The following is a 26,570-nucleotide window of genomic DNA, read 5'->3' as shown; positions in this document are numbered from 1 at the left end:
CTATATATCCAATATACCATATTGGATCATTTACTTAGTTTTTCTTTTTGTGTTACTGTTTTTATCAAGATATAATTGATCTATAAAATGGTATTAGTTTTAAATGTACAACACAATGATTTGATATATGTATATATTGCAAAATTATCACCACATGTGTTTACTTAACATCTACCACCACACACAGTTACAATTTTTTTCTTGTGATAATAACTTTTAATTAATTAATTTTTAAATTTTATTTTAAATTCCAGTATAGTTAACATACAGTGCTATGTTAGTTTCAGGTGTACAATATAGTTATTCAACAATTCCATATATCACCCAGTGCTCGTTACAACAAAAGCATTCTTTAATCCCCATCTTGTGATGAGAACTTTTATGATCTATTCTCAGCAACTTTCAGATATACAATACAGTGTTATTAACTACATTCACCAGGCTGTACATTACATGCCCCATCACTTATCTTATAACTGAAATTACATACTTCTTTATTGTCCATTTTTTCCCCCTCTACTGGGCATGTACTGTTTTCTGGTATTAAAGTACTTTGATGACAAAAAAATATAATCTGGGTCCATTAAGGACTCTTCTTACTCTAATGTAGTTACTATTTTATTTTATTTTAATGCTTAATTTTATTTTTGAGAAAGCGCAAATGGCAGAGGGACAGAGGATCTGAAGCAGGCTCTGCCCTGACAGGCTGACAGCAGCAAGCCCCGTGTGGGGCTCAAACTCACAAACCATGACATCATGACCTAAGTTGAAGTCGGACATTCAGATGACTGAGCCACCCAGGTGCTTCTGATGTAGTTACTATTTTATATGTCAGTTACATTTTAATTGCCTAGCGAATTAGGAGTTTACCCTCAGAGATGTCTGATTAGAATGGATTGTGTTGGGTGCCTGGGTGGCTCAGTCAGTTGAGTATCCGATTTCAGCTCAGGTCATGGTCTTGTGGTTTGTGGGTTTGAGCCCTGAGCCAGGCTTTGTGCTGACACTGTGGGGCCTGCTTCAGGTTCTCTGTCACTCTCTCTCTCTCTCTCTGTCCCTCCCCCACTCATTCTCTCTCTCAAAAATAAAAAACAAAACATTACAAAAAAAAAAATGAATGGACTATGTGGACACTTTCCAACCTCTTGTATTTTTAACTTAAAGAAAAGTTATTCTGCTCTAGGGCTCCTAGAAAACAGTGGCAGGGTACCAACCAATGGGAAGAGAATCCTGACATAGTCTCTCAGGTCATAGGAACAGTAGCTCCTTTCAGACCACATTCCCTGAGCAGCCACAGTCCTTTCAGTGATAAAAGGCAGAATATTGTTGTACAGAGGTGAACAACAACATCCCTTCTCTGGCCACCCAGTGTTTGAACATACACAAATTCTTTTTTCACGTATCAAAGGGAGATTAGGTTTCAATATTTAATTGCCACTGTGCCTAGAAGTCCCATAAATAAATACAGGGAAAGGAAGCTAGAGAACTCAGTAGCCTCCTTCATCAATATCACAGAATATTAATTAAGATTAATTTATTTTTAAGAACCCTTTACAACAATCAAGTTTCATCTAAATTAAATCAATTAGTCTCTGGATTCTCCAAGATTTAAACTGGGTTGAAAATTGGGTTGTACAACCTTAGGAAGAACTATCCCAAATAAAATTTGCCCTAGAATGTGCTTTAGAATCTGAACTTTAAAGGGACCGTGCTTTTTTTAACCTTCAAGTTTCAGTAAAACCTAGCTAACCTTTATTTTAAGTGAATTGTTAGTGAATTTAAGTGCCAAGTAGGATTCCCATGTAAGATTTGCTTGTGGCTACTGTATGCTTCAGTAAGATCAAGACCAATATGGTGCCTTAGGCATACTAAAAGAGGAAAATGGACACCTGATTTTCCCATTCTAGGTGTCAGAATCTTAACTGAAATAATAAAGTAATAGGAATCCTATATTAAAACTTAATCTATAACCATATCTCAAGTAGTTTTTAACAGGGGACTTTGTATATATAAGACAAAGTTTTATTGATAGTTTTTGAGCTTATGATATAGAATAAGAACTGTATTTATTCAGTGAACTTAAACATAAATATATACAACTACATATACTATTAATAGATTTTAACTCCAATTTCCAATTCTTCCCCACTAGGGAAGAAAGAAGAACCCGTAATCAGAATGGCCAAAAGAATTGTCTCTCTTCTGGCTGGCACCTCCACATTGCTTTTCTTCTTACCCCTAGACGTTTCTTTGCTGATTCTATCCTGCAGAGGTTTCTAGTCTCCAACGATGACCCTGCAGTGAACCATGCCTTCTGGTAATCATGCCCTTATGGAGTAGTCCCCTACATTCAATTTGTTCTGGCCCTGTGTTACCATAAGAGTGGGGCAGAAATGATTAGCTTCCTTCTTGATCTCTGAGAACATTTGCTCTGGGATAAGTCAGCTATCCTGTAAGAAGCCTGAATAACATGAGCACCATGCCCTGAAGAAGTCCAGCTAGCCACATGAAGCTGTTCCAGCCATTCCTACTAAGGAGTTGGATAGGTCTAACCCTGTGAGTCCTCTGTCAGGTGCCTTCAGCCCTAATCACAAATGCATGAAAAACTTGAGGGGCACTGCCCAGCTGATTCAATCAACCCTCAGAACCATGAGAGATGTAAATTAGTGTTGTAAGCCATTAAGTTTTGGGATAGTTTGTTATACAGCAATAGAAAATTGGAACACTTAGCTTTCTTAACCCCTGTCTTTCTGCACTGGTATGTTGAAGAACCCCATGACTGAGTTCTTTTGCTGTTGCAAATGCTAATATTTCTTTTATGTAGAGTGCTAATGGAGGCTACACTCCCTTCCCATATGCTTTGTAAAATGCTGACTGCCTACTTGTTCATAAAAAGCAGTCAGGAGACTTCTAAATCCTAGAGATATATTTTTGCAGACTAAAATAGTAATATATTCATTATAGAAAATCTGCCTAATAGAGAAAAAAATAAAAATCACTCATGATTTCACCACTCTTGACATTCTGAGATAACTACCCTTGACATTCTAGTTTATTTGCTTCCAGTTTCTACAGTCTATTCTCTCTTTTTTCTTTTAATTTTTAATGTTTATTTTTGAGAGAGAGCACACACGCGCGTGCAAAAGCATAAGTGGGGGAGGGGCAGAGAGAGAGACACAGAATCAATCCGAAGCAGGCTCCAGGCTATGAGCCGTCAGCACAGAGCCTGATGTGGGGCTCAAACTCATGAACTGTGGGATAATGACCTGAGCCAAAGTCGGATGCTTAACTGACTGAGCCACGCAGGCATGCCTCTCTTTTTTTTAAAGGCAGAATTGGGAGCATACATGTTGTTTTGAAAACTGATTTTTTTTTTTCACTTACTGTATCACGAGCATTTTCCCATACTTTGACACTTCTTTGAAATAGTAACATACCATTGAAACTAGCCACAGACTTAAGGATCACTCCATGTGATTAATTCACCAGGAGTTCTGCATTTTTGATGCTGTCAGTCACTAAGAGTAAAAAATATGAACCAGCATTCAGAGAAAATGTGAAAATTATCTGTTCATTTTTGGAATTTTATTTTTACAAGAAAATCAAAACAGAGAAGATGCTCATGCAAATAAAACTTTTAGAATTGAGATCAGAGAACAGCTAGGATTCTTCCTATAGATATGAAAATTTACCTCTTAGAAAGATGAATGCTAAAAAATTCTGACCACTAGACTAATACTGCTGTTTGACAAGGAATTGTCTAAAATTTTGTCATAAAAAAAGCATTTTCATGCTCAAGACAAGCTGGGAAGCATGGACATTTTTAGAACCTTTCTTTTCACTATTTTTAACTTCTAAAAACTCAAGGTTTTCCTTGTTTGGAATGACATAAAACATTTTTTAAATGTTTGAGAATCATAGCTGTTTTTGACGTTTGTGAGAGCACTAGGATAGTTTGCATTTGGTACATTTAGACCTTCTTAGTGGTTTTCCAATAGTCCTGCAGCTAGTAGTGAGACATAATAAAGGTGTAGGAGCCATTCCAAATAAAGCTAATTGCATATGTTGTGGTATATAGTAAATATTTACCCTATTAAATTGTTTCTTCATATTTCTGTTTTTTTGTAGATGGCATATTTTTCAAAAGTGTTATTACTGTGAATAGAATATATTTAAAGAAAGGATAAAAGTATGTCTGGGGATATTTATCCATAATTTTTACCTCTAGTTTTTCAGGCACATTAGTTCTAAAAAGTTAGTTAGCTATAAGTTAGTCAGCTACAAAGTTACCAATATAACAAGAAGGAAGAAGATAGTTTTGAAGATTATTTCAGGGTAGCTGGTAATTGAAAAACTTGAATAAAAAGACAAACACGTGTCTCTCAGCTTTTTCTTTGAAATGGTGAATGATAAATGATTGTTATTTGAGTTTGTGCAAATCATAACCTTATCTATTTGTTATGTTTTCTGAGTGTTCAGGTCCACTAAACTTGTTAACTAAATTTTTGTGGGTAAAAATAAATATATGATATTTTTCCCTGCTTCTCAAAATTAAGAACATCTGTGCAGGGAGTATTCAGGGGTAAAGCTTTATATGTTTATAAAAGATGTTAAGTATGAAAAAATAAGTATTGGAAGTAGTCCTAAATTTTGATGTGTTTCCCCCTTCATGCCTGTTTTTAAAACTTGATGTAAAATTACTTAAACAAGATCGAAGGGGCACCTGCGTGGCTCAGTGGGTTAAGCATCCAACTCTTGATTTCCACTCAGGTCATGATTTCACGGTAATGGATGGAGCCCCATGTCAGGCTCTGCGCTGACAGCACAAGAGCCTGCTTGGGATTCTGTCCCTACCTCTCTCTCTCTCCATTCCTCCACTGCTCATGCTTTCTCAAAAAGATGGCTTTGAAATTATAAAAAAAACTCAAAGGTTTTCAGATTTCTTTTGAAATAAAAAGATATCACAATGAGATAAAACAATATAGAAAAGAAGAAAAAGCATCACTATTCTTTAGAGGGGAATTGGTAGGGAAAGTTTGTTTCATTATTTATAGATTTGCCATCTCCAGTGATTTTTGTCTCATATACTACTAATCATTTATTCTAGTCATAAAGAACTCCTTCTGTTATTTGCACACAGATGTTATATTTTTCTAACTACTGGTAGTAGTAGTTGATGTCTTAAAGACTATAAGCTATATTCTTTATATTAAAGAATATAAAATGGCAGTGTAATACAAATTTGATTCTTTCCATTTTTGTTTTCATTTTGTAATATAATCATAATGCGAGGTTTCTCAACCTTAGCACTATTGACATTTGGGGTCAGTTAATTCTTTGTTGTGGGAGGCTCTTCTGTGCATTGTAGGATGTTTAGCATCATCTCTGGCCTTAACCCACATGGTTCTAGTAATAATACTCCCCAGTCATGAAACAAACAATGCCACCAAACATTGCCAGGTGTCCCCTAGGGGGCAAAAGTGACTCCATTTGAGTACCACTGCCATAGTGTATTTACTAAAATTCTTATCATGCTTTCCAGGAGCATAATTTGGAATAAAGCAGTGTACCATTAGTAGCTAGGCACAAAATCAGAACAGAAAAGCTACTAGGCAGTATTTTGGATACCATAAATAAAAAGATCAGAAACAATATGTACATTTCTTAATCAAAGACTGTATTGTCTGGGTAATTGGTACAGAACAGACTACTGGAAACATTTTAGTGATTACCAAACAGGGAAATAAAATTATTTAATAGCTAGAGAAGTCATTTATGGCTGTTTCTCTTCAATCATTATTTTACGATGTGAAGCAGCAGGATCTGCAGATATTAAAGGACACATGAAGGTCCTTGTAACTATTTTGTGTTACCCCACATCACAGTGATTTTCCATGGTGTTCTAGAATACAAATGTCTTACTCCTTTTGTCATTATGTCTACAACAGGTGATGCCCAGTGCCCTGCTGGGAACATCATTAATCTAACTTCCTCTCCAAAATCTTTGGCATTTGGTATCATGACAAGCACTCAGCAGGCAAGGCAGTTCACAGGGTGTTTTTCAGTTTAAACATATGCCAGAGAAAAAATTTTTTAATGTAGCTATTTGAGAGATATAGAAAAGCAAAATGATTTCACATTTTATTAAATTGAATATGCAGGAGGGAAATATACAAAAGCCTTATTTGCCTACATATATTAAGTTTAATGTGCATTTGAAAGCATCTTACCTCAGCTTTACTGAATATTTGTACAAAACCTGAATAGAAATTATTAATAAGGGCAGTTAACATCACTAGACTCCTTAAGATGGTGTCAAGAAGAAGGTAAGACAGGACCAAAGCCTGAATGCTGGGAGAAGACCCTACTCACTAGTTCTGTGTTCTTTTCCTTTACTCTGTGACTTATACCTGCTGTAGAGCAAGGCAGGAAGAGGAAGAAGGAAATAGTATATCTTAATCTTATTTTAAAACCCTGCTTCAGGGGCGCCTGGGTGGCTCAGTTGGTTGAGCGTCCGACTTCGCTCAGGTCATGATCTCACAGTCCGTGAGTTCGAGCCCCGCATCAGGCTCTGTGCTGACAGCTCAGAGCCTGGAGCCTGCTTCAGATTCTGTGTCTCCCTCTCTCTCTGGCCCTCCCCCCATTCATGCTCTGTCTCTCTCTGTCTCAAAAATAAATAAATGTTAAAAAAAAATTAAAAACAAAAAAAACCTGCTTCAGGGCAGGGCACCTGGGTGGCTCAGTCAGTTGAGTGTCTGACTCTTGATTTCAGCTCAGGTCATGATCCCAGGATCATGGGATAGAGCCCTGCGTTGAGCTCAGCTCTGAGCGTGGAGCCTGCTTGGGATTCATTCATTCATTCATTCTCTCTCTCTCTCTCTCTCTCTCTCCCTTCTCCTCTCCCCCTCCCTCCCTCTGTCCTGCTCCCCTACTCTTGTACACACTCTCTCTAAAAAAAAATTAAATAAATAAATAAATCCTGCCTAAAAAAAAAAAAAATCCTGTGAAATGTTAATATTAGATTGGATTTCCAAAAGTAAAATCATGCCATGCTGTGGCCCTTCAAGTGACCCTCTGAACTATTTATAGGGGTACTTGGATGGTAGATGTATTTTAAAAAGATGTTTTTAATGTTTATTTTTGAAAGAAAGAGACAGAGTACAAGCAGGGAGGGGGGCAGAGAGAGACACACACACAGAATCTGAAGCAGGCTCCAGGCTCTGAGCTGTCAGCACAGAGCCCGATGCAGGGCTCAAACCCATGAACTATGAGATCATGACCTGAGCTGAAGTCGGATGGGCAACCAACTGAGCCACCTAGGCGCCCCTGTATGGTAGATCTATAATTTGTTCTTATAACTGGAGATGTTCTTAAAATGCCTAAGACAGTAACAGTAATAGACATAATAGATAACCAGTAAGTAGTCGCTGAATGAATGTATGAAAAGGATGCATCTTGATGTAGAAGTATGCCTTATTGTATAATATAAAAAACATTTTTACATCAGTAGAAAAAGACATACACAGAAGGCATGCATCCATCACCCAGCTTGAAAATTATCAACTCATGGCCAGTCTTGTTTCAAATATATCCCACCTACTTTTTCCTTCTCTATTGTTTTGAAGCAAATTCCAAATACATCATTTTATTCATAAATATTTTGATATCTGTCTCTAAAAGATGAGGGCTTTTTTCTTTTAAAATAACATTATGATGCCTGAAAAATTAAAACATTTTCTTAATAGCATCCTGTCAGTCTTCACATTTTCAAGTGTCTCATAAACGTCTTTTGAATCAGGACTCACTTTGTGATTATTTGATATATTTGATATATTTCTCAAATATTTTTTAATCTTCAGATTTTCCCATCTTCTCCTTATTTTCTCCCTTGCAATTTATTTTTTGAAGCACTGGGTTGTTTGTACTGCAGTGTTTTCCATAGCCTGGAGTTTGCTGATCATCCTAATAGTGTCACTTACTGAAGTCTCCCTTATATTCCTCTGCCCCCTGTATTTCCTGTAAACTGCTAGTTGGAGCTAAAGACTTAATCAGATTCAGATTTAGTTTTCTTTTTGCAAGTCCAAAAAGAAGGTGGTGGCCAAATCATAGAGCATTCTTGACTTTTTGCTCAGTACCGTGCAAGTTGATTTAGCTAACGTTTGTCGAGTGTTTTCTATGTGCCTAGCAATGTGCTTATGTTCTATGGACATTATGTCATTTAATCATATTTAAGCTTCATAACACTAGTGCATATCCATTTCTGTCTGATGACTAAATTTCTTTAAGAGGGCTAAGGAATCTTAAATGCCTTTCAGGCAACCCCTCAGTGTATACACAATTGTCATTTATGTGATTTAATTTAGAATTCTGTCTGAATTTTCTTTTTACTGGATTCATTTAGAGCTATACAAAAATAGCTTGCATTAAATGCATTTTTTATATTTTAATAATAAAGCTTGAAGACCTGTCACTTCACTGTGAATTTGTTGTACTCAAGTTTTTTGGTACTGGAATTCACCAGCTGTTACTCTCACAAAAAAAGATAGATATCTAAACCACAAATAGGGCCAACAGAATTCAGTATTTCCTGGGTCTCTTTTTCCTTTTCACTCATTGTCTTCTGCAGGTGCACTTTCATCTCTCTCTGCTTTCTTTGCACTGCTCACAGCGCTCACAGTATCCTACTGTTACCCAGGGTGAGAAACTGTCTGGTGATTACAAAAGCAAAAGTAGCTTTTCATTGTTTGTTTACATATCTTTAATTTATTCTGTTCGGTTATCTCCATACTCCCCAGATTTACCGTTTATAAAACCAAACCATTGGAGAGCCAAACTCGAAAAGCCAATGTCGAATTATCTTGACCAGCTGACACTTTTAAGATTAAACTGTCTGATACGTGGTTGATGGAGAAAAGGCAGTAACTGGCCCAAGTTGCAATTAGTTACCAGAGAACTGGAAACAAAACAATGCAAAGAGGGTCCCATTGTGCAGCTTTACAAGCTGACATGCAAAGAGTAATTTATTCTTTATATATTTTAACCCTTCTTCTCCAGTCATATCTCCTTTAATAGTTTTAACAACTTGTCTCTGAATATGACAGAGAAATAGGAGTGAATGAAAAGGAAGTTTAATTTCTTATTCTGGTCGCACTTCACTATGAGACATTAGACAAATAGCCAAATTCTCTGTCCTTATTTCTTTAAAACAAAATTATTTTTATACTGATTATCCATAAAGAACCTTAAGACTCTTATTTGAATAGTCTCCCATGAGCTCAGAGTGTGTATAGGAATTGTGTCTCTCTACCTGATCTTCCAGGGTGCCCGGGGTAGCATGGTGCACGTGCTCATGCTTCCTAAATGGCTTTCGATGCTGGTGGTATTTGAAAGGTTATACATTTTAAAGGGTATTTTGTTCCCTTTTTCCTTGGCAGAACCGAGGAGCTTCCTTTTCTAAGACCAGTGCTGTTTGGACTCAGTGAAAGTACACTTTGTTCTAGGAGAATTGCCATGTGAAAGCCTAGAATATATATTGAGTTCTTCCAAGAAAGGGGGAAAAATCACGTTCTAGGACAGTGAATACTGACTTGGTGCTGAATGAATGATTGTTATGTGCTCTTTTACTCACAGGCTCGCTTTTCATATGTGCGGATGAAATATCTTTTCTTTTCCTGGTTGGTGGTTTTTGTTGGAAGCTGGATTATATATGTGCAATACTCTACCTATACAGAACTATGCAGAGGAAAGGACTGTAAGAAAATAATAGTAAGTATTTTTTTATTTCCTACTATTTAGAAAAACCATATTAATAGGTTATATTAATAATATATTTATACATACTTACTAATAATTATTTTCAAAAAGTAAAAGTTAATTTGACCTTAGAGTAGTGTTGAACCTCTTAGCTTTTTGATGTGACCAAGTTAGTAGGAGTGTTCTGCATCTTGAAAAATCTAAAATTGAGAAAGCTAAATATATACTGTGAGAGCTTCCTCACTGCATAGGGGTTTCTTTTTAAAATATACTGTAAGTTTAGTTTAATCAGGTAAGTTTTTAAATGTTTATAGAGTATAAAAGTATTATTTACCTTTCTGGAACATATCTTTTGAATAAATGGAGTCACTCTCAAGTACCAAAAATGTACCTGAAAAGCATATAGTCTATTTAGTATTCAGTTTCTATCCTAATGACTAGGTGTGTCTTAGGAAAATTGCTCTATCAGTCTAAGATTTTTAGTAGTAATTATTGGTTATGTTTGAGGATAAGTAATTTTTTTAATTTTTAAAAAATTTTTAATGTTTATTGTTGAGAGAGAGAGAGAGAGCTGGGGAGGGCAAAGAGAGAGGGAAACACAGAATCCATGAAGCAGGCTCCAGGCTCTGAGCTGTCTGCACAGTGCCCAACGTGGGGCTTGAACTCATGAATCATGAGATCATGACCTAAGCTGAAGTCAGACGCTTAACCGACTGAGCCATCCAGGAGCCCCTTGTGGATAAGTAAATTTAACTCCTTGTTTTCTGCTAATATCTTCTGATATAAATAATATTAAAACATTGCATCTGAGAATTGTATTTTTGTTAATATGATTGTTGGAATCCCAGTAATTATAACTTATTAATGATTCTGTAGTTATTGAGTGGTTGCTCTTTACCCAGGCCAGTGGTACTAAGTATGTGCATATAGCAGGGAACAAGCTATCATGACCTTGGGAACTTACAGTCTAGCAGGGAAGATGCTGAATACAGTAAGGTAGGATAATTATTACAATAGCAAGTGTTATAGGAACATAAGACAGGGAAACCTGAAGCTTTCCAAAGTTCTAAAGAAATGAAATCAGTTTAACTCTAGCCTTTCTCAATCAAGATAAAAACAACAACAACAACAAAAATAACAAAGAAACCTCCTCAGGAGTATTACAGCCTCTGAAATCAGCAAGGGAGGAATCACTAATATAATAAGCAGGGAAATTAATTAGTAAAGACAACTCCCAAGTCAAGTTCATAGGTTTCCATTGTATATGTCCATTCCAAATGGCCATTCCAGATCCTTGAGGAATTTTAAGATCAGAGGAACCTCTGGGGCCAGGCAATGTATTGCATACTGGTCAGTAATAGTTAAAATAATACTATGAAAGCCTCCCAAGCCCATTTTACAAATAAAGAAATAGGTACACCTGAAACTAATGTAACATTGTATGTCAACTATACTTTAATTATACATGTATACATATATAATATATATATGAATAAGAGAGAGAAGCACTTGCTTATGATGGTAGAGCCAGACTCTTGGTGCTACCTTATGTTAGAAAAGACTGACAAAATTATAGCTTAATAAAGCTAAGGAAAAAACCCAAAAAACCTACATGCTCACCTTCAATGAAGAAGAAAGAAGCAGGAGTTATATAATCAATTATAACAACATAAAATAACCAAAATTAAGGATGCTAGGTGGCTCAGTTAGTAGAGCATCCAGCTCTTGATCTTAGCTCAGGTCATGATCTTGTGGGTTCATGGGATTCAGCCCCAAGTTAGGCTTTGCACTAACAGCATGGAACGTGCTTGGGATTCTTTCTCTCCCTCTCTCTTTCTGCCCCTCCCTTGCTTGCATGTACTTATTCTGTCTCTCTTTCAAACTAAATAAACTTAATTTATGTATTAATACAATAATATCCAAGTTATAAGGCATATGCTGGTGCATATTCTGTTATTAGTGAATTATAGTTGTATTTTTAATTATTTATGATTATTAATATTTTGTTATTGAAGTTTTTAATGATTTTTCCTTTAATTTTACTTTATAATAAACAGAAGAATTCTAGAATAATTTAATAATTCTAATATAGTAATAATTCTAGCATAATTTAATGGTTATCTTATTACAATTTGAAAATAACAAAAACATTTTCTGAGCCTAAAACATATCTTTTCCCTAAGGCTGGCTTAAAAAAATTGTAGTTTCTCTGCACAATTTGGGAATTATGTTCTTAAAACTTACCAAAACTGGTAGTATTAAGATCAGTAGTACTAAGATAGTAGTAATATTTACTAAGAATTGTATGATTAGAACCAAAAACAAGCAGAAAAAATATTTTTTAACTATAAAAGCTTCAAAGAGCTAGCAAGATAGTGAGGAGTTACTTGGTGAAGATCTGGGAAAGGATGGTGAACCTAGAGTTGACTGTGTTTGCCTGGGGTATATAACCTAAAATACAGTTTGGGGGAGCTAGGAAGATACAAATCTATTTCAGGTCCTACAAGGATGGGACCTTGGTTTACCATGCTGTAGGCTGATACCCCAAACAACTGAACCCGAGTAGTAAAGATGAACTAAAAGAACCTCAGAGATGTGAGCTGACTTTTGTAGCCTCTTTTTCCCTCAGGGGGTATTGCTGATACTGGGCATGAGCAGCGGTCTGAGAAGTAGGACTGTATACTGGAAGAGAGTTGCTGCTGGGGACAAGAAACCAGCAAGCTTTTGTAGAAAACTAAGAGAGCCTCAAGCATACAGCCAGTTATCCTGTTGGGATATTTGCCAAATCCTAGGGTTTTACAGAATGGGAGGCTAAACATCTCATTGGAAAGCCTTTGAAAAGCAGAGCAGACATTTTGGCAGTCACACAAGATACTGTCTAGAGTTATGAACCTACCCATGGGGGGAAACCCCAATGAATTCCCAGGCTCTCTGTTAAAAACCCTAGAGGGCTATGATAATTTCTTGGAATGGAGATCAGCCAAAAATAGCTTGAGCTTTACTAGAACCGCAGCCTAGCCTCCATTCAGCCTAGTTCCTGATTGGGTTAAGATGATCACCTTCCATTCTATCTGTCTATCCAAGGGAAGGGAAACCCTCTCTGAAAGCATTATGTAAAGAATTACAGGACATGGCAAAAGACAATGTGACATGATCAAAAACCAGGAGATAAACATGGACAATAGAATCAGATCCACAGATGATCCAGATATTGGAATCATCAAAAAAGGATTTTAAAATAACTGTGTTCCTGTTCAAGTAAATAGGAAGAAAGGTAAAGAAAATAAGTGAAACAATGGATAATTCCAACAGAGAAATGAAATGTATTAAAAAGAATCAGGAAGACAATGTGGCAGTTCCTCAAAAAGTTAAATATAGAATTTACATATGATCAAGAAATTCTGCTTGTGGGTATATACCCAGAAAAATTGAAAGCAGGGACTTAAACAATACTTGCACACCAGTGTTCATAGCAGCATTATTCACAATAGACAAAAGATGGAAACAACTCTGATGTCCATTAATAGATGAATGTATAAACAAAATACATGGAATATTATCTAACCTTTAAAAAGAATACAACATGGATAAACCTCAAAAACATTATGCTAAATGATATAAGACAGACACAAATGGGCAAATATTGTATAATTCCACTTATATGAGGTATGTAGAATAACAATTATATATAAACTGGGACAATGGTAAAAGGAATTAAAATGTTTAAGATTCTTATAGCAGAGTAGAGTAAAAGTATCAACGAGTTAATATCAATCAGTCTATAAATATCAATTAATTAATGAAATATCACTCAATTAACTTTAGACTTCGTTGGAGTATCTGGGTGGCTCAGTCGTTTAAGCATCTGACTTTGGCTCAGGCCATGATCTCACAGTTCGTGAGTTTGAGCCTCACATCGGGCTCCCTGCTGTCAGCACAGAGCCTGCTTTGGATCCTCTGTCCCCCTGTCTCTGTCCCTCCCCCACTCGTGCCCTCTCTCTCTCTCAAAAATAAATAAACATTAAAAAAAAAAAAAAACTTTAGGCGCACCTGGATGGCTCAGTTGGTTAAGTGTCCGACTCTTGATTGCAGCTCGGGTCATGATCTCATAGTTCATGAGTTCGAGCCCCACACTGGGTTCTGTGCTGATGGTGAGCCTCTCTCTCTCTCTCCCTCTCTCTCTGCCCCTCCCCTGCTCTCTCTCTCCTTCTCTCTCTAAAAAACTAAAAAAAAATTTTTTAACTTTAGACTTTGTTGATCAAAATATGCACATTGTTATTTCTAGGATAGCCTCTGGAATAGAAAAAGAGTGTATCGTTTCCAAACTAATAATGAAAAATGGAATAATAAAAGAATACTCAGTTCTAAAGAAAGCAAGAAAGTAAAGAACATATAGACAGCAGAAGTACAGAGTACAGACAGTAGAAGTACAGAATACATAACAAGATGATAGATGTCACAAATTGAATTCCCTGGGAAACAGATTCAGAGACTGAGATTTGCCTGAAGGATGTTTATTGGGGTGGGCTCTTGAGATTAACATCTGTAGGGGAGGGAGGAAACAGGATAGACCAGAGAAGTTAAACTGCAATACAGTGGTAACAAAGACCTCAGTCGATTCTACAGGGTCCAGGCATCTATACCTTGTCACTGATCAGTCATTGAATACAGTTTTCTACCCTCTTCTGTCCTCCCTTAAGGGGACATGACCTTGGGTAAGGCTGTATTCTAAGGCTGAGGATAAGTCCCAAAGAAAGATTCAGCTGAGAGCTGTTGACTACTTACATGCCTAATAAGGGGATGAGTACTCTTGTTCTGGACAAGATATGGGTGGTTTACCATGGCACTGGCTGTAGTATATTTAAACCCAAATATATTGGTAATTACATTAAATGTAAGTGGACCAAATGCTTCAGTTAAAAGACAAAGATTGTCATACTATACTAAAATTAAAAAAACAGGGGCACTTGAGTGGCTCAGTCGGTTGAGTGTCTGACTCTTGATTTTGGCTCGGGTCATGATACCAGGTAATGGGATTGAGTCCCACATTGGGGCTCCACACTGCTTAATATTCTCTCTCTCTCTCTCTCTCTCTCTCTCTCTCTCTCTCTCTCTCTCTGCCCCTCTCCCCCACTCACACACACTCTCTCTCAAAAACAAACAAACAATGATATTTACAAGAGAAACATCTAAAATATAAAGATGCAGATGGATTGAAAGAAAAAGAACAGGAAAACCATTCAGGCAAATATGCAAATTATAAAAAAAGGGGGGTGTTTAAAGGAAAACCCATAGCTATATATATTCACGTACGTTTCAAATTATACAGACTATACCTCTTTTTAGAGTCTAAATCAGCCTTTACTGGCTTGAAATGTAATACCTTTTAAATTTGTTTCTTCCGTGTTTTAGTTTTACAATATTTGCATATGTAATTGTCTGGCCTTTTCACAACCTTTGGCAATATCCACACATACTTTTTTTGGTCCTGGTAATTCCTGTTTTGAAATGTAGAGTCTAAACTGATTGTCTCTCTCCCTCTGTATTACTGCATAGACTGTTCTCCTATTTAAATGGACTGAACTGAACCAGAATATATAATAAGATGGCTGATTTTCAATTTGGTTATAAAAATATAAAGCTACATTATCTCAAAACCACATTTAGCAAAAACATGGTTGCCAAAGGATTTGTAGTATATAAACTCTGAACAGATTTACTCCAAAATCTTCTATTTCATCTTTGTGAAGGAAGATTATAAAGAAATACAGAATGCTCTAGGTCTGGACAAGAAGATCCCAAAGAAGTCCTACAAACATTACTTACTGAAGTTTAACAATGTGGGTTCTTTCCTTCCCTGTGTAAATTGACAGTTTGACTTATAAATTTTCTCTAGTTATTTTTTCCTGTTTTTAATCATTTAATACTTATATTCAAGGTAATTACTATCACATAACAATCATATAAAAAATATAACCTATTTTAAAAGAAGTATCAGTTAACAAATATTTTTTGAACACCTACTACATGTCAGTCATTATTCTAGGTGTGGTGATTTAGGGTAAGCAAGATATAGAGTCCATGTTTTAAGGAGCTTACAGTATAGTGGAATATGTATAATAAAAACAAAAATACACAACAACTTTAGGGACTAAGAAGTGTAATAAGAAAGGATATAATAGCAATATTTTGTAGAGAATGGCTAGGGCATGCTACCTTAACTAGGGTAACTGGGAAAGTCTTCCCTGAGAAGATGGCATTTTGATTAGAACTTGATGAGCAGGAAGCAATTACATGAATATCTGGGCAAAAAGCATTTTAAAAAAAAGGACCATAAGTGCAAATGCCCAAGAGGGAGCAAGCTTGGGAAATATGATTGATTTCATGAGTAATTTATGAAAATCTGCCTCATTACTTTAGTCATTTCATGTACATTTTATTTATTTTTTGTTTTTTAATATTTATTTTTGGGGAGAGCACAAGCAGGGCAAGGGCAGAGAGAGGAGGATCTGAAGTGGACTCTGTGCTGAAAGGCTGACAGGAGCGAGCCAGATGTGGGGCTCAAACTCACAAACCATGAGATCATGACCTGAGCTGAAGTCAGACACTCAACCGACTGAGCCAGCCAAGTGCCCCTCGTCATTTCCTGTACATTTTAAAATCTTGGATATTGATGGTACAATTCATCAAGTATTGGGAACTTCTTGATTATAAGTAGTTCAACCATATTATGTTAGTCTATTGGAGAAAATCCTAGGCTGGAGTCAAAGTACCAGACTTCTTTCTTGTAGTGTACTATATGACTTCGAGTAAGTGACTTCATTTCATTGACTTGCTATTAAGTTCATTCATTGTACAGGTGGGAGAACTACCCTGGCCTTGCCCTACCCACATCACAGATTTTATGGACATAAAGTAGAACTGAACCAGTTACAATGGCTTTCTATTACTGAATGATACTGTAACATATCTGTTGAATATAGAGAAGGTTCTCAAGTCTTGATTCCATTTGGCCTGGGGCAAGTAACTTAATATTTGATATTGCTATAACTATAACATTGTAATTCAGAAATTTCTCCAGAAGATTGCCCTGGCTGTTCCATTCAGAGCATTGCTTCCAAGCTGAGATCACTGTTTAGGAGTTAGATATCATAGGTGACCAATAGAATGTGATAAGCAGTTTATTTATATTTAAGAATCATAGTCTATCTTGTCCTACACAGCTTTCTTCTTCTCTGTATATCTTTGTCTTTTTCCCTCTCTCTTTCCATTTGTATATGAGAGGTCATAGCTATTATAGTGGTTAAGAGCATAAGCATTGGAATAAATGAGCTTCAGGCTTGAGTTCCAGCTTTGCCATTCCTTAGCTAGATAGCTTTTTCTTAACCTCTGTAAAGTGGGGATTGGTAATACTGTTGTCTCATCAGGTGGTTGTGAGGATAAAATGAACTTATGTATTGAAAGGCTTAACACTGTGCCTGGCCCACAGTACTCAGTAAATCATCATTAGTATTGTTTTCTCAAGTTTATGCCTTTGAATCTGACTGGGAAGATAACACACACACACACACACACACACACACGCACACACTCATTATATGATCAGTTATATCAATCAAGGTTCAAGGAGAGAAGCAGAACCCAAAGAAATATATAGTAAGGGGCACCTTGGTGGCGTAGTCAGTTGAGTGTCCGACTCTTGATTACAGCTCAGGTCATGATCCCAGGGTCATGGATCTAGCCCTGTGTGGGGCTCCATGCTGAATGTGGAGCCTGCTTAAGATTCTGTCCCCTCCCCCATCATGTGCGCGCGCGTGCACGCATGCGCGTGCTCTCTCTTTCTCTCTCTCTCTCTCTCTCTCTCTCTCTCTCTCTCTCTCTCTCTCTCTCTTTCTCAAAGAGAAAAAAATTTTTAAAAATTTTTTACACTTATTTATTTTTAAGAAACAGAGTGATACAAAGTATGAGCGGGGGAGGAGCAGAGAGAGAAGGAGAATCTGAAGCAGGCTCCAGGTTCTGAGCAAGCGGTCAGCACAGAGCCTGATACGGGGCTGGAACCCACGAACTGTGAGATCATGACCTGAGCCGAAGTCGGACGCCCAACCGACTGAGCCACCCAAGCACCCCCCCTTTTTTTTTTTTTTTGAAAAAGAAATTTTTTAAAGGTTTAGGGGTTCCTGGGTGGCTCAGTTGGTTAAGCGTCGGACTTTGGCTCAGGTCATGATCTCACAGTTCCTGGGTTTGAGTCCTGCATTGGGCTCTCTGATCCTCTGTCACTGTCTCTCTGCCCCTCCCCAGTGCCCCCTCTCTCTCTTTCTCAAATAAATAAACTTAAAAAAAAAAAAAAGAACTATCACAAGAAAAAGAATGTTTAACTATGTGTGGTAATGGATGGTAACTAGAATTACTGTGATGATTATTTCACAGTATATGCAAATACCAAATCATTCTGTTGTACACCTTAAACTAGGATAATGTTACATGTCAGTTATATCTCAGTTTTTTAAAAGAGATTTATTACAAGGAATTGGCTTACCCAGTTGTGGGAGCTGGCTAGACGAGCCCAAAATCCACAGGGTAGATTGTCAGAACTTCTTGGGCATGGGTTGAAGTTGCTGTCCACTGACAGCATTTCTTCTTCATCAGAGGAGCCTCAATAATTCTCTAAAGGTCTTTCAACTAATTGAATCAGGCCCACCCAGATTATCTGGTATAACCTCTCCTAAAAGCAATTGATCACAGGCTTCAGTTATATCTACAAAATACCTTCCCAGCAACACCTAGATTATTGTTTGCTTCATTAACTGGGGACTATAGCCTGGTCAAGTTGATACATCCAAAGACCATCAGATTGGATTAAAACGATTTAGTTGGGACGCACCTGGCTGGCTTAGTTGGTGGAGTGTGTGACTCTTGATCCCAGCATTATGAGTTCAAGCCCCACATTGGGTGTAGACATTACTTAAATAAATAAGTAAATCTTTTAAAAAATAAAATAATAAAATGATTTAGTTTGTACCAGAGATAGTTGTACTGCACCAATTTAAAGAAAGAAGGCTTCAATGAACACACATCTCTGTGGGTAGAATAGTAGAGAAAGGCTTCACAGAGGATGTAGAAACTTCTGTAGGCCTTCTAGAATAGAAAGAATTAGGTGGGTTCTTGAGGAATGTCTTTCTCCTTGTAATTACAAATCAGGCTTGCTTTAGTACTTTTATCCCAAAGAGCAATTTGATGATTAACATTAGATCTGAGAATTCCCAGAACATGCATTAGTAGCCACTGAACCACAGCCTTGGTTGTTGGGCCGTTTGGCTGCCCATAAATTAATAGATCTTCCTCTTTTGTCCTTTTATAGTAAATTTAAAACACAAACCTAGAATGTGGAACAAATTAGATATGTATTTCATATAAATTATATACTATGTGTGAATTAGTCTAAATTAGTAATCAAGTATATTTCTGATAATTTCAACATTGGAAATCAGTATAGAGCATTAGTATTATTTACCTGAGATGTTTTCTCTAATCACTGGATAATTTTTATTAAAAGATGTTATAAAGTTAATGTGTTTCTTATCTAAGGTTCCAGGAAGCTAGGAGCTAAAACTGGAATTAATTTCACACATTGTATATTGATTTGCAATTTGAATTAAAGTTTCTTGTGTTCAGTTTTTAATAATAGTATGATACTATCCACTGTTATATCCATTATTTAGAACTTGATTCCAGTGAAATGCATAACAGGCTTTTAAATAGTAGGCTTTTAAAACTTTGAGAAGAAAACGCAGTGGGGGTGGTTTACCAGGGGAAGCCAAGGTTAACTTGGTGGATGTTGTAAGCACTGAGAACAGTTCTGCTCTTCTTTGTTTAAAGGCAGCTCTCTCTGAAACTGAGGGGGCAACCACTAACTCACCCTAATTAGATGCTCTTGGAAGGATCTGTTTTTTTCCAGTTGTGCTTTTTTCTTTTATCCACCAAGCTAATTAGAATATGTTGTATAGTTCATTGTACATTTTCTCTGATTACAGAAATCACTAATTCACTCATTATTTCAGCAAGTTCTACTTGGTGCCTAGTCATAAAGGAATTTTTCACTGTTTGTGTAGTTTTCTGCCTTCTTTAAAAAAGAAAAAAAGAGTAAGGACAGGGAGAGAAATTTTCCTTCCATGTAATTTTCAGGACAACACTGTTTAATATTGGTATTTCTGACATATTCCTCAATGATGGAGAGTGTTGGTTTTGAGGTTCTATCTGCATAGTAATGAGGAATCACTCACTTCATGCTGGTGAACTTTTGTGAGTATTACTTGAGCATGTGCTTTAAAGTGGAAGCAATAAAAGATAAGGAGCCCCTGAATTTTATTATAGTCTCTTTAAAGATCTAATTTCTAGAAATAATGGTTTGTTGCTTAAAACAACTAGCTTAAGATATATGAAAGTTAGGATATTTAGAACTATGTTTTCAATTAGATAGTAATACATAACGATTTCATTTAGCTTTGCATTTGCTTAGAATAAATTATTATATGACTCTAGAGGTTCATTTTGTGTTGTTATCCTCTGTTTTTAAAATATATGGAATGAATCCACTTGGAACATACTGTCTTCAGAGTAGAAGTGTAATTTTTTCCTTTTAAGAAAAGTATAATTTTCTTTTATGTCAACTTGAGTTAGATTACCAATCTCTTCCTGGTGAATTTACAGAAAAATATTTACTAAACAAGTGTATTTCAAGTCTTAACAAACATAAGCCCTATTCTAGGGGTAATGTTACTGTTTAGATTATAGTAGCATTTCTGGTGACCTTCGTGTGTTAATGCTGCGCTCTCTTATATCATGTGGTGGTCACTGTAATCCTGAAACAGGTGGTATTGTTACCATTAGCATAATTCCTGAGAAGCAATAAAGAGACTAAGGGTTAAAGCCAGTTTAGAGGAAACAAGCCAGCAGGGCAACTGGCTGGCTCAGTTGGTGGACCAAATTACTCTTGATCTCAGGGTTGTGAGTTCAAGCCCCATGTTGGGTGTAGAGATTACAAAAATAAAGATTTTTTAGAAGAAACAAGCCAGCAATAAACACCATGATATTTTAGTTACATGCTTACCAGTACTTGCTAGAACTGGGAGATACAGAGATAAGACATGTCCCCTCCCTGAAGATGCTTACAGACTACTAGAGGATATGGAAAAATAAACAAGAAGCACATAATTGAGACTGGGAGTAGGGTTGCTAAATTTAGCAAAACAAACACAAAAACAGGATGCCCAGTTAGATTTGAATTTAACTTAAAAATGAGTTTCTTTTTTGAGTGTAAGTATATCCCAACTATTGGCAATAAACAACTAATATTTTTTCAATATAAGTATGTCCCCTGTGATATTTTACTGGGAAGTCGGAGAACATCCCAGAAGACTCCTTGGAAGACTCCTTGTATCTTAGCTGAATTTTGAAGAATCAGGCATTGCAAGCAGGAGGAGGCTTGTGCACGGCTACATTCAGATAGGAAAGAATGCTACATTCCAGGAACTGCCTGGCTAGAGCAGAGTATGAGGAGCAATTTACGGAGGTCACAATAGCAGAGTCAAAATCATAAAAGACCATTTACGTCCTATTGAGGAGTTTGCCTTCCATCCTCAGGGCAGTATAAAGTCAAGTTTTTAAGAAGTATAAAGAAGTATAAAGTATACTTTATACTTTATACTTCTATATACTATATACTTTATAAAGTATAAAGAAGTATAAAGTATAAAGAAGTATAAAGAAGTTTTTAAGCAGGGAAGTAAGTGGTCAGATTTATGTTTCAGAAGAATTTCACCAATTGTGGTAGAGAGGGTGGGCTGGATAGGAGATGCCACAGGAAGGGAGACCAGTTTTATGGTTGTTGTAGTAATCCAGGGACAAAGCAGTCAGGATTTAAATCATGGCGTTAGTGGTGGAAATGGAGGGGGGAAAATCGTTTCAAAGATATTAAGGAAATAATTTGATTGCCAGCACTTGGTGACCAATTGAATGTGGGGGGAACAGGGAAGAAGGAGAAGTTTAAGACAACTCACTGTTTATTCCTTCAGATGCATGGGTGATGGCACCTTTCAGTGACATAGGGAATAAAAGCTTAAGTTTGGATAAGAGGAAATAAGAGTTGACAGCAAGTATAGACTGCTGTTTCTAGGAACTGTGCTGGGAAGTCAGTCAGTTTTGATTTGGTTTAAATTTTTTTTAATTGTGGTGAAGTATACAGGACATAACATTTACTGTATTTTTAAATGTGTACTTATATATTTTGATGGGGGAGGGGCAGAGAAAGGGACAGAAAGAACCCCAAGCAGGCTCGGAGCTGTCAGCGTTGAGCCTGACTCCAGGCTCTCTCACTAATGGTGAGATCATGACCTGAGCTGAAATTGAGAATTGGATGCTTAACTGACTGAGCCACTCAGGTGCCCCTAACATTTACCACCTTAATCATTTTTTTTGTTTGTTTTTCATTACCTTTTTTCAGCTTTATTGATGTATAATTGACAAAACTGTAAGATTTTTAAGGGTGCAATGTAGTGATTTGATATACATACACATTCGGAAAGGATTCCCTCCCTTGAGTTAAATAGCACATCCATTACTTCACATATTTACCTTTTTTTGGGGGGGGGGTGAAAACATTTAAGTCCTAATCTCAACAGATTTCATTCATACAATACAGCATTATAAACTACAGCCACCATGTTATTCATTAGATCTTCAGACCTTATTCATCATCTAACTGAACATTTGTACTGTTTTACCAACCTCTCCCTATTTTCCACACTCCCCAGCCCATGGTAACCACTTTCCTACTTCGTTTCTAGGATCTTGACTTTTTTTAAAAAAAATGTTTATTTTGAGAGAGAGACAGAGTAGGGGAGGGTCAGAAAGAGAGGGAGAGAGAATCCCAAGCAGACTCCGTGCTGTCAGCACAAAGCCTGACCCGGAGTTGGATCTCACCAGCTGTGAAATTGTGACCTGAACTGAAATCAAGAGCTGGATGCTCAACTGACTAAGCCACCCAGGCACCCTGACTTTTTTTTTTAATTCTACATATATGTGATACCATACAGTATTTGCCTTTCTCTGACTTATTTCACTTAGCATAATGCCTTCCAGATTCGTCCATGTTGTCACAACTGATAGAATTTCCATATTTTTTAAAGGCTGAATAATATTTCGTTGTGTGTGTATATGTATATATATGAATTAATAAAATGTGTGTATGTATATATTTATGCATATATATATACATATTTGTGTATGTATACCTATGTATGTGTGTGTGTATATATGTGTGTATATATATATATATATATATATATATATATATGTATATGTATACATACACCGCCCTCCCCCACATTTTCTTTATTTGTCCATCATTGGACGAATCTTTTTTTTATAAGACAGGTTCTTCTTCTTTTTTTGTTTTTCAATTTTTTTTAAGTAATCTCTACACCCAACGTGGTGCTTGAACTTATGACCCCAAGATCAAGAGTCACATGCTCTATAGACTGAGCCAGCAAGGTGAACCTACTTAGATTGTTTCCATACTCTGGCTGTTGTGAATAGTGCTGCAATGAACATGAACAGGTATCTCTTTGAGACAATAATTTCATTTTCTTTGTATATATACCCAGAAATCGGATTGCTGGATCATATGGTAGTTCTATTTTTAATTTCTTACAAAACCTCCATACTGTTTTCCACAGTGCATTGAAACCATTTTTAAGTATATAGTTCAGTAGTGTTAAGTATATTCATGGCTGTGAAACCAGTCTCCATAAACATTTTCATCTTGCAAACCTAAAACTCTATACCCATTAAACAAGAACTTCCCATTTTCCCTCCTCCCCAACCCCTGGCAACTACCATTCTACTCACCATTTCCATGAGTGTGTCTACTTTAGATACCTCATAAAAGTGGAATCGCACAGTACTTGTCATTTTGTGCCTGGCTTATTTCACTTCGTATAATATCTTTAGGGTTCCTCCATACTGTAGCATGTTTCAGAGTTTCTTTACTTTTTAAGGTTGAATAATATTAAGGTTGTACATATATACCACGATTTGTTTATCCATCATCCATGAGTGGACCCTCAGGTTGCTTCTACCTTTTGGCTGAGAAATTGTTTTAAATTGACCTCATCCAATTTGGTTATGCACACTCCTTAGATTCTGTTTTGAAAGATAAGGGTAGCTACTGAAAATATTTGCTCCAGGTGAATATTAACTATTCCTGCACCACCATATTACTGGATTATAAAATCTGAAGCAGGCTCCAGGCTGTCAGCACAGAGCCCAACGTGAGGCCCAAACTCACGGACCGTGAGATCATGACCTGAGCGAAAGTCAGCACTTAACCGACTGAGCCACCCAGGTGCCCCTATATAATGATGTGATTTCTGCTACACATATAGGCATTTATTCAGCCCATTTTTATTTGTAAGCAGTCACAAAACTTTTAATGTAATCAGTCTGTAAATTTATTAAAGTTTTTATTCTGTCCTTTTCAGTATTCTATTTGCATGAAAGATTTACTCAAAGCAGAAGCAATGATACTCCAGAGACAAGCTTCTTTACCCTTATAATTAGCATCAGGCAACTAGAAATTCTGAGCCAGTGATTCTTAAAATGTGGTCTCTTTGACCAGCAGCATTAGTATCGCTTCTTGGAAACTTGCTGCAAATGCGGATTTTCAGCCTCACCGAGAACTAAATGAGTCAGAAACTGACATCTGGGTCCATCTTTCTGTGTTTTAGGTTTTTTTAATGTTTATTTATTTTTGAGACCGAGAGAGACAGAGCATGAATGGGGGAGGGTTGGAAAAAGGGAGACACAGAATCCGAAGCAGGCTCCAGGCTCCAAGCTCTGAGCTGTCAACACAGAGCCAGATGCGGGACTCGAACTCACAGACTGTGAGATCATGACCTAAGCGGAAGTCGGATGCTTAACCAACTGAGCCACCGAGGCGCCGCCCCCCCCATCTTTCTGTGTTTTAACACAAACTTCAGGAGATCTAAATCTCCCTAAAGTTTGAGAATCTCTGTTGTAAAACTGTTAACTCCAAGTACTTCTTTTTACCCCCATTATGAAAAGATAAGGAATATTTCATATTTTAGCCAATCCAAATATTTTAAATACCTTCAATTTCACCATAGATAGTCCATTTCTAACATTCATTCACTATGATATTTAACAAGCTAAAAATTTCACCAATATGATCCTAATTTGGTAATTAATAAAATCCCCCAAATGGGTCAATCTTAGTCAAGATGTGGACAATAGAAGCATGTATTACCTTGGAGCATGTGCTTCCTTATTACCTGACTGGGACTCTTGTGGAGCCCCTATACATTCCTGGACTAAAAACAAAAATATCACACTGTGTACACTGAATAATTTTAAAGTATATTACAGATGTTATAACAGAAGGGAAGGAAAGAGTTGAGAGGGTTCTTGTGTGTGTGTGTGTGTGTGTGTGTGTGTGTGTGTGTGTGCATGTGCATACATGTAGGGAGAGGAAAAGAGAGTCTATGATAAGCACAATTAATGGTTGAGAGAAAGAATTCAGGAAGAGGGGAAAGGAGAGAGGCTGGAGATACAGCAAGAGTGCAGAGAGTGGTGAAGATTAAAAATAGCTGATATAGATATTGGAGAGCGCTGACTAGACTTGGAGAATTTTCAGGCACTGGTTAAGAGACCAACTCTGCTGTTTTGTCCTAAAGAGAAATTGTAAGATTGTCTAAAATACATTTTTATAATATGTATCTTAGAAAATGATTTAAGACCTGGTACTTATACATCTATTTGTTGTTATCACCTCTTGAGATAGTTTCCACAGTTCATGAAATTATTCCTTCAGCACCAATGAGTTTTGTAAAATTTAGCTGAAGAGTGCCATCTTCTGGTACTATTAGGTATGTGCAAGCAAAGGCAGAGTATGGGAGAATCCTCATAGTAATAAAATCTTAGAACTGGAAAAACCTTTAATGTTTTTTGCTGAGTATCCTATTGTGAAGTTGAACTCCTTTATAATCTGTATCTTTTTAGTTAGGAGATCGGATTGCTGACAGTGATTATAGGTTGTGTGTATGACCATGCCTGAAAAACAAACAAAACAGTATGTGGCCAACCAATCTTTTCATATAAGCTTGTGGGAAATTTGCTTTTGGTTTGTGATAGAAGCCACAAGTTGAAGAGCCTGTTGTCTGTGACTACCTCTTTGATGCAGGGTTGGCTTGAGGCCTTTGCTCAAAACAAGAAACTGATTCTTATAGCAGAATGTCAGACTTGTCTTCACTGCTTAACAGTTTACCAGTAAGATACTGATTTATTCTTTTTTTTTTAATGTTGAATGGATTATAGAAAATTACTAATTTTATCTTCAGTGAGGTTTTGAAATCAAAACCATTATGTTTTTTTATCATCGTTTTATATATATATGTGTGTATATATATGTATATATATATGTATATATACATATATATGTTAATTTTTAAGAGAGAGAGAGAGCACAAGCTGGGGAGGGGCAGAAAGAGAGGAGACACAGAATCTGAAGTAGGCTCCAGACTCTGAGCTGCAGCACAGAGCCCGATGCAGAGCTCGAACCCACGAACCATGAGATCATGACCTGAGCCAAAGTCCGACGCTTAACTAACTGAGCCACCCAGGTGCTCCTTATCATGGTGATTTAATAAACATTTACTGAATACTTAAAATACTAAACTCTCTTCTGTATGCTAGAGAGAAAGGGGAGGTTCAAAGATGAATATGACTTTGTCTCTGCCTTTCGACCA

The 26,570-nt window shown here is 36.7% G+C and overlaps 1 protein-coding gene across 1 annotated transcript in view; it reads left to right on the top strand.

Moving 5' to 3' along the window:
• The window catches only part of DIPK1A (divergent protein kinase domain 1A), a 104,933-nt gene that overhangs the window by 61,725 nt on the left and 16,638 nt on the right, over positions 1 to 26,570 (top strand). Inside the window, exon 2 of the mRNA XM_027058581.2 lies at positions 9,628 to 9,762. Within this exon, the coding sequence (XP_026914382.1) occupies positions 9,628 to 9,762 (135 nt within the window). The remainder of the gene's footprint in view (positions 1 to 9,627; positions 9,763 to 26,570) is intronic.

This window comes from Acinonyx jubatus, chromosome C1 (genome assembly GCF_027475565.1).
Source record: "Acinonyx jubatus isolate Ajub_Pintada_27869175 chromosome C1, VMU_Ajub_asm_v1.0, whole genome shotgun sequence".
NCBI lineage: Eukaryota > Metazoa > Chordata > Mammalia > Carnivora > Felidae > Acinonyx > Acinonyx jubatus.
This window is presented reverse-complemented; position numbering and strand designations above follow the sequence as displayed.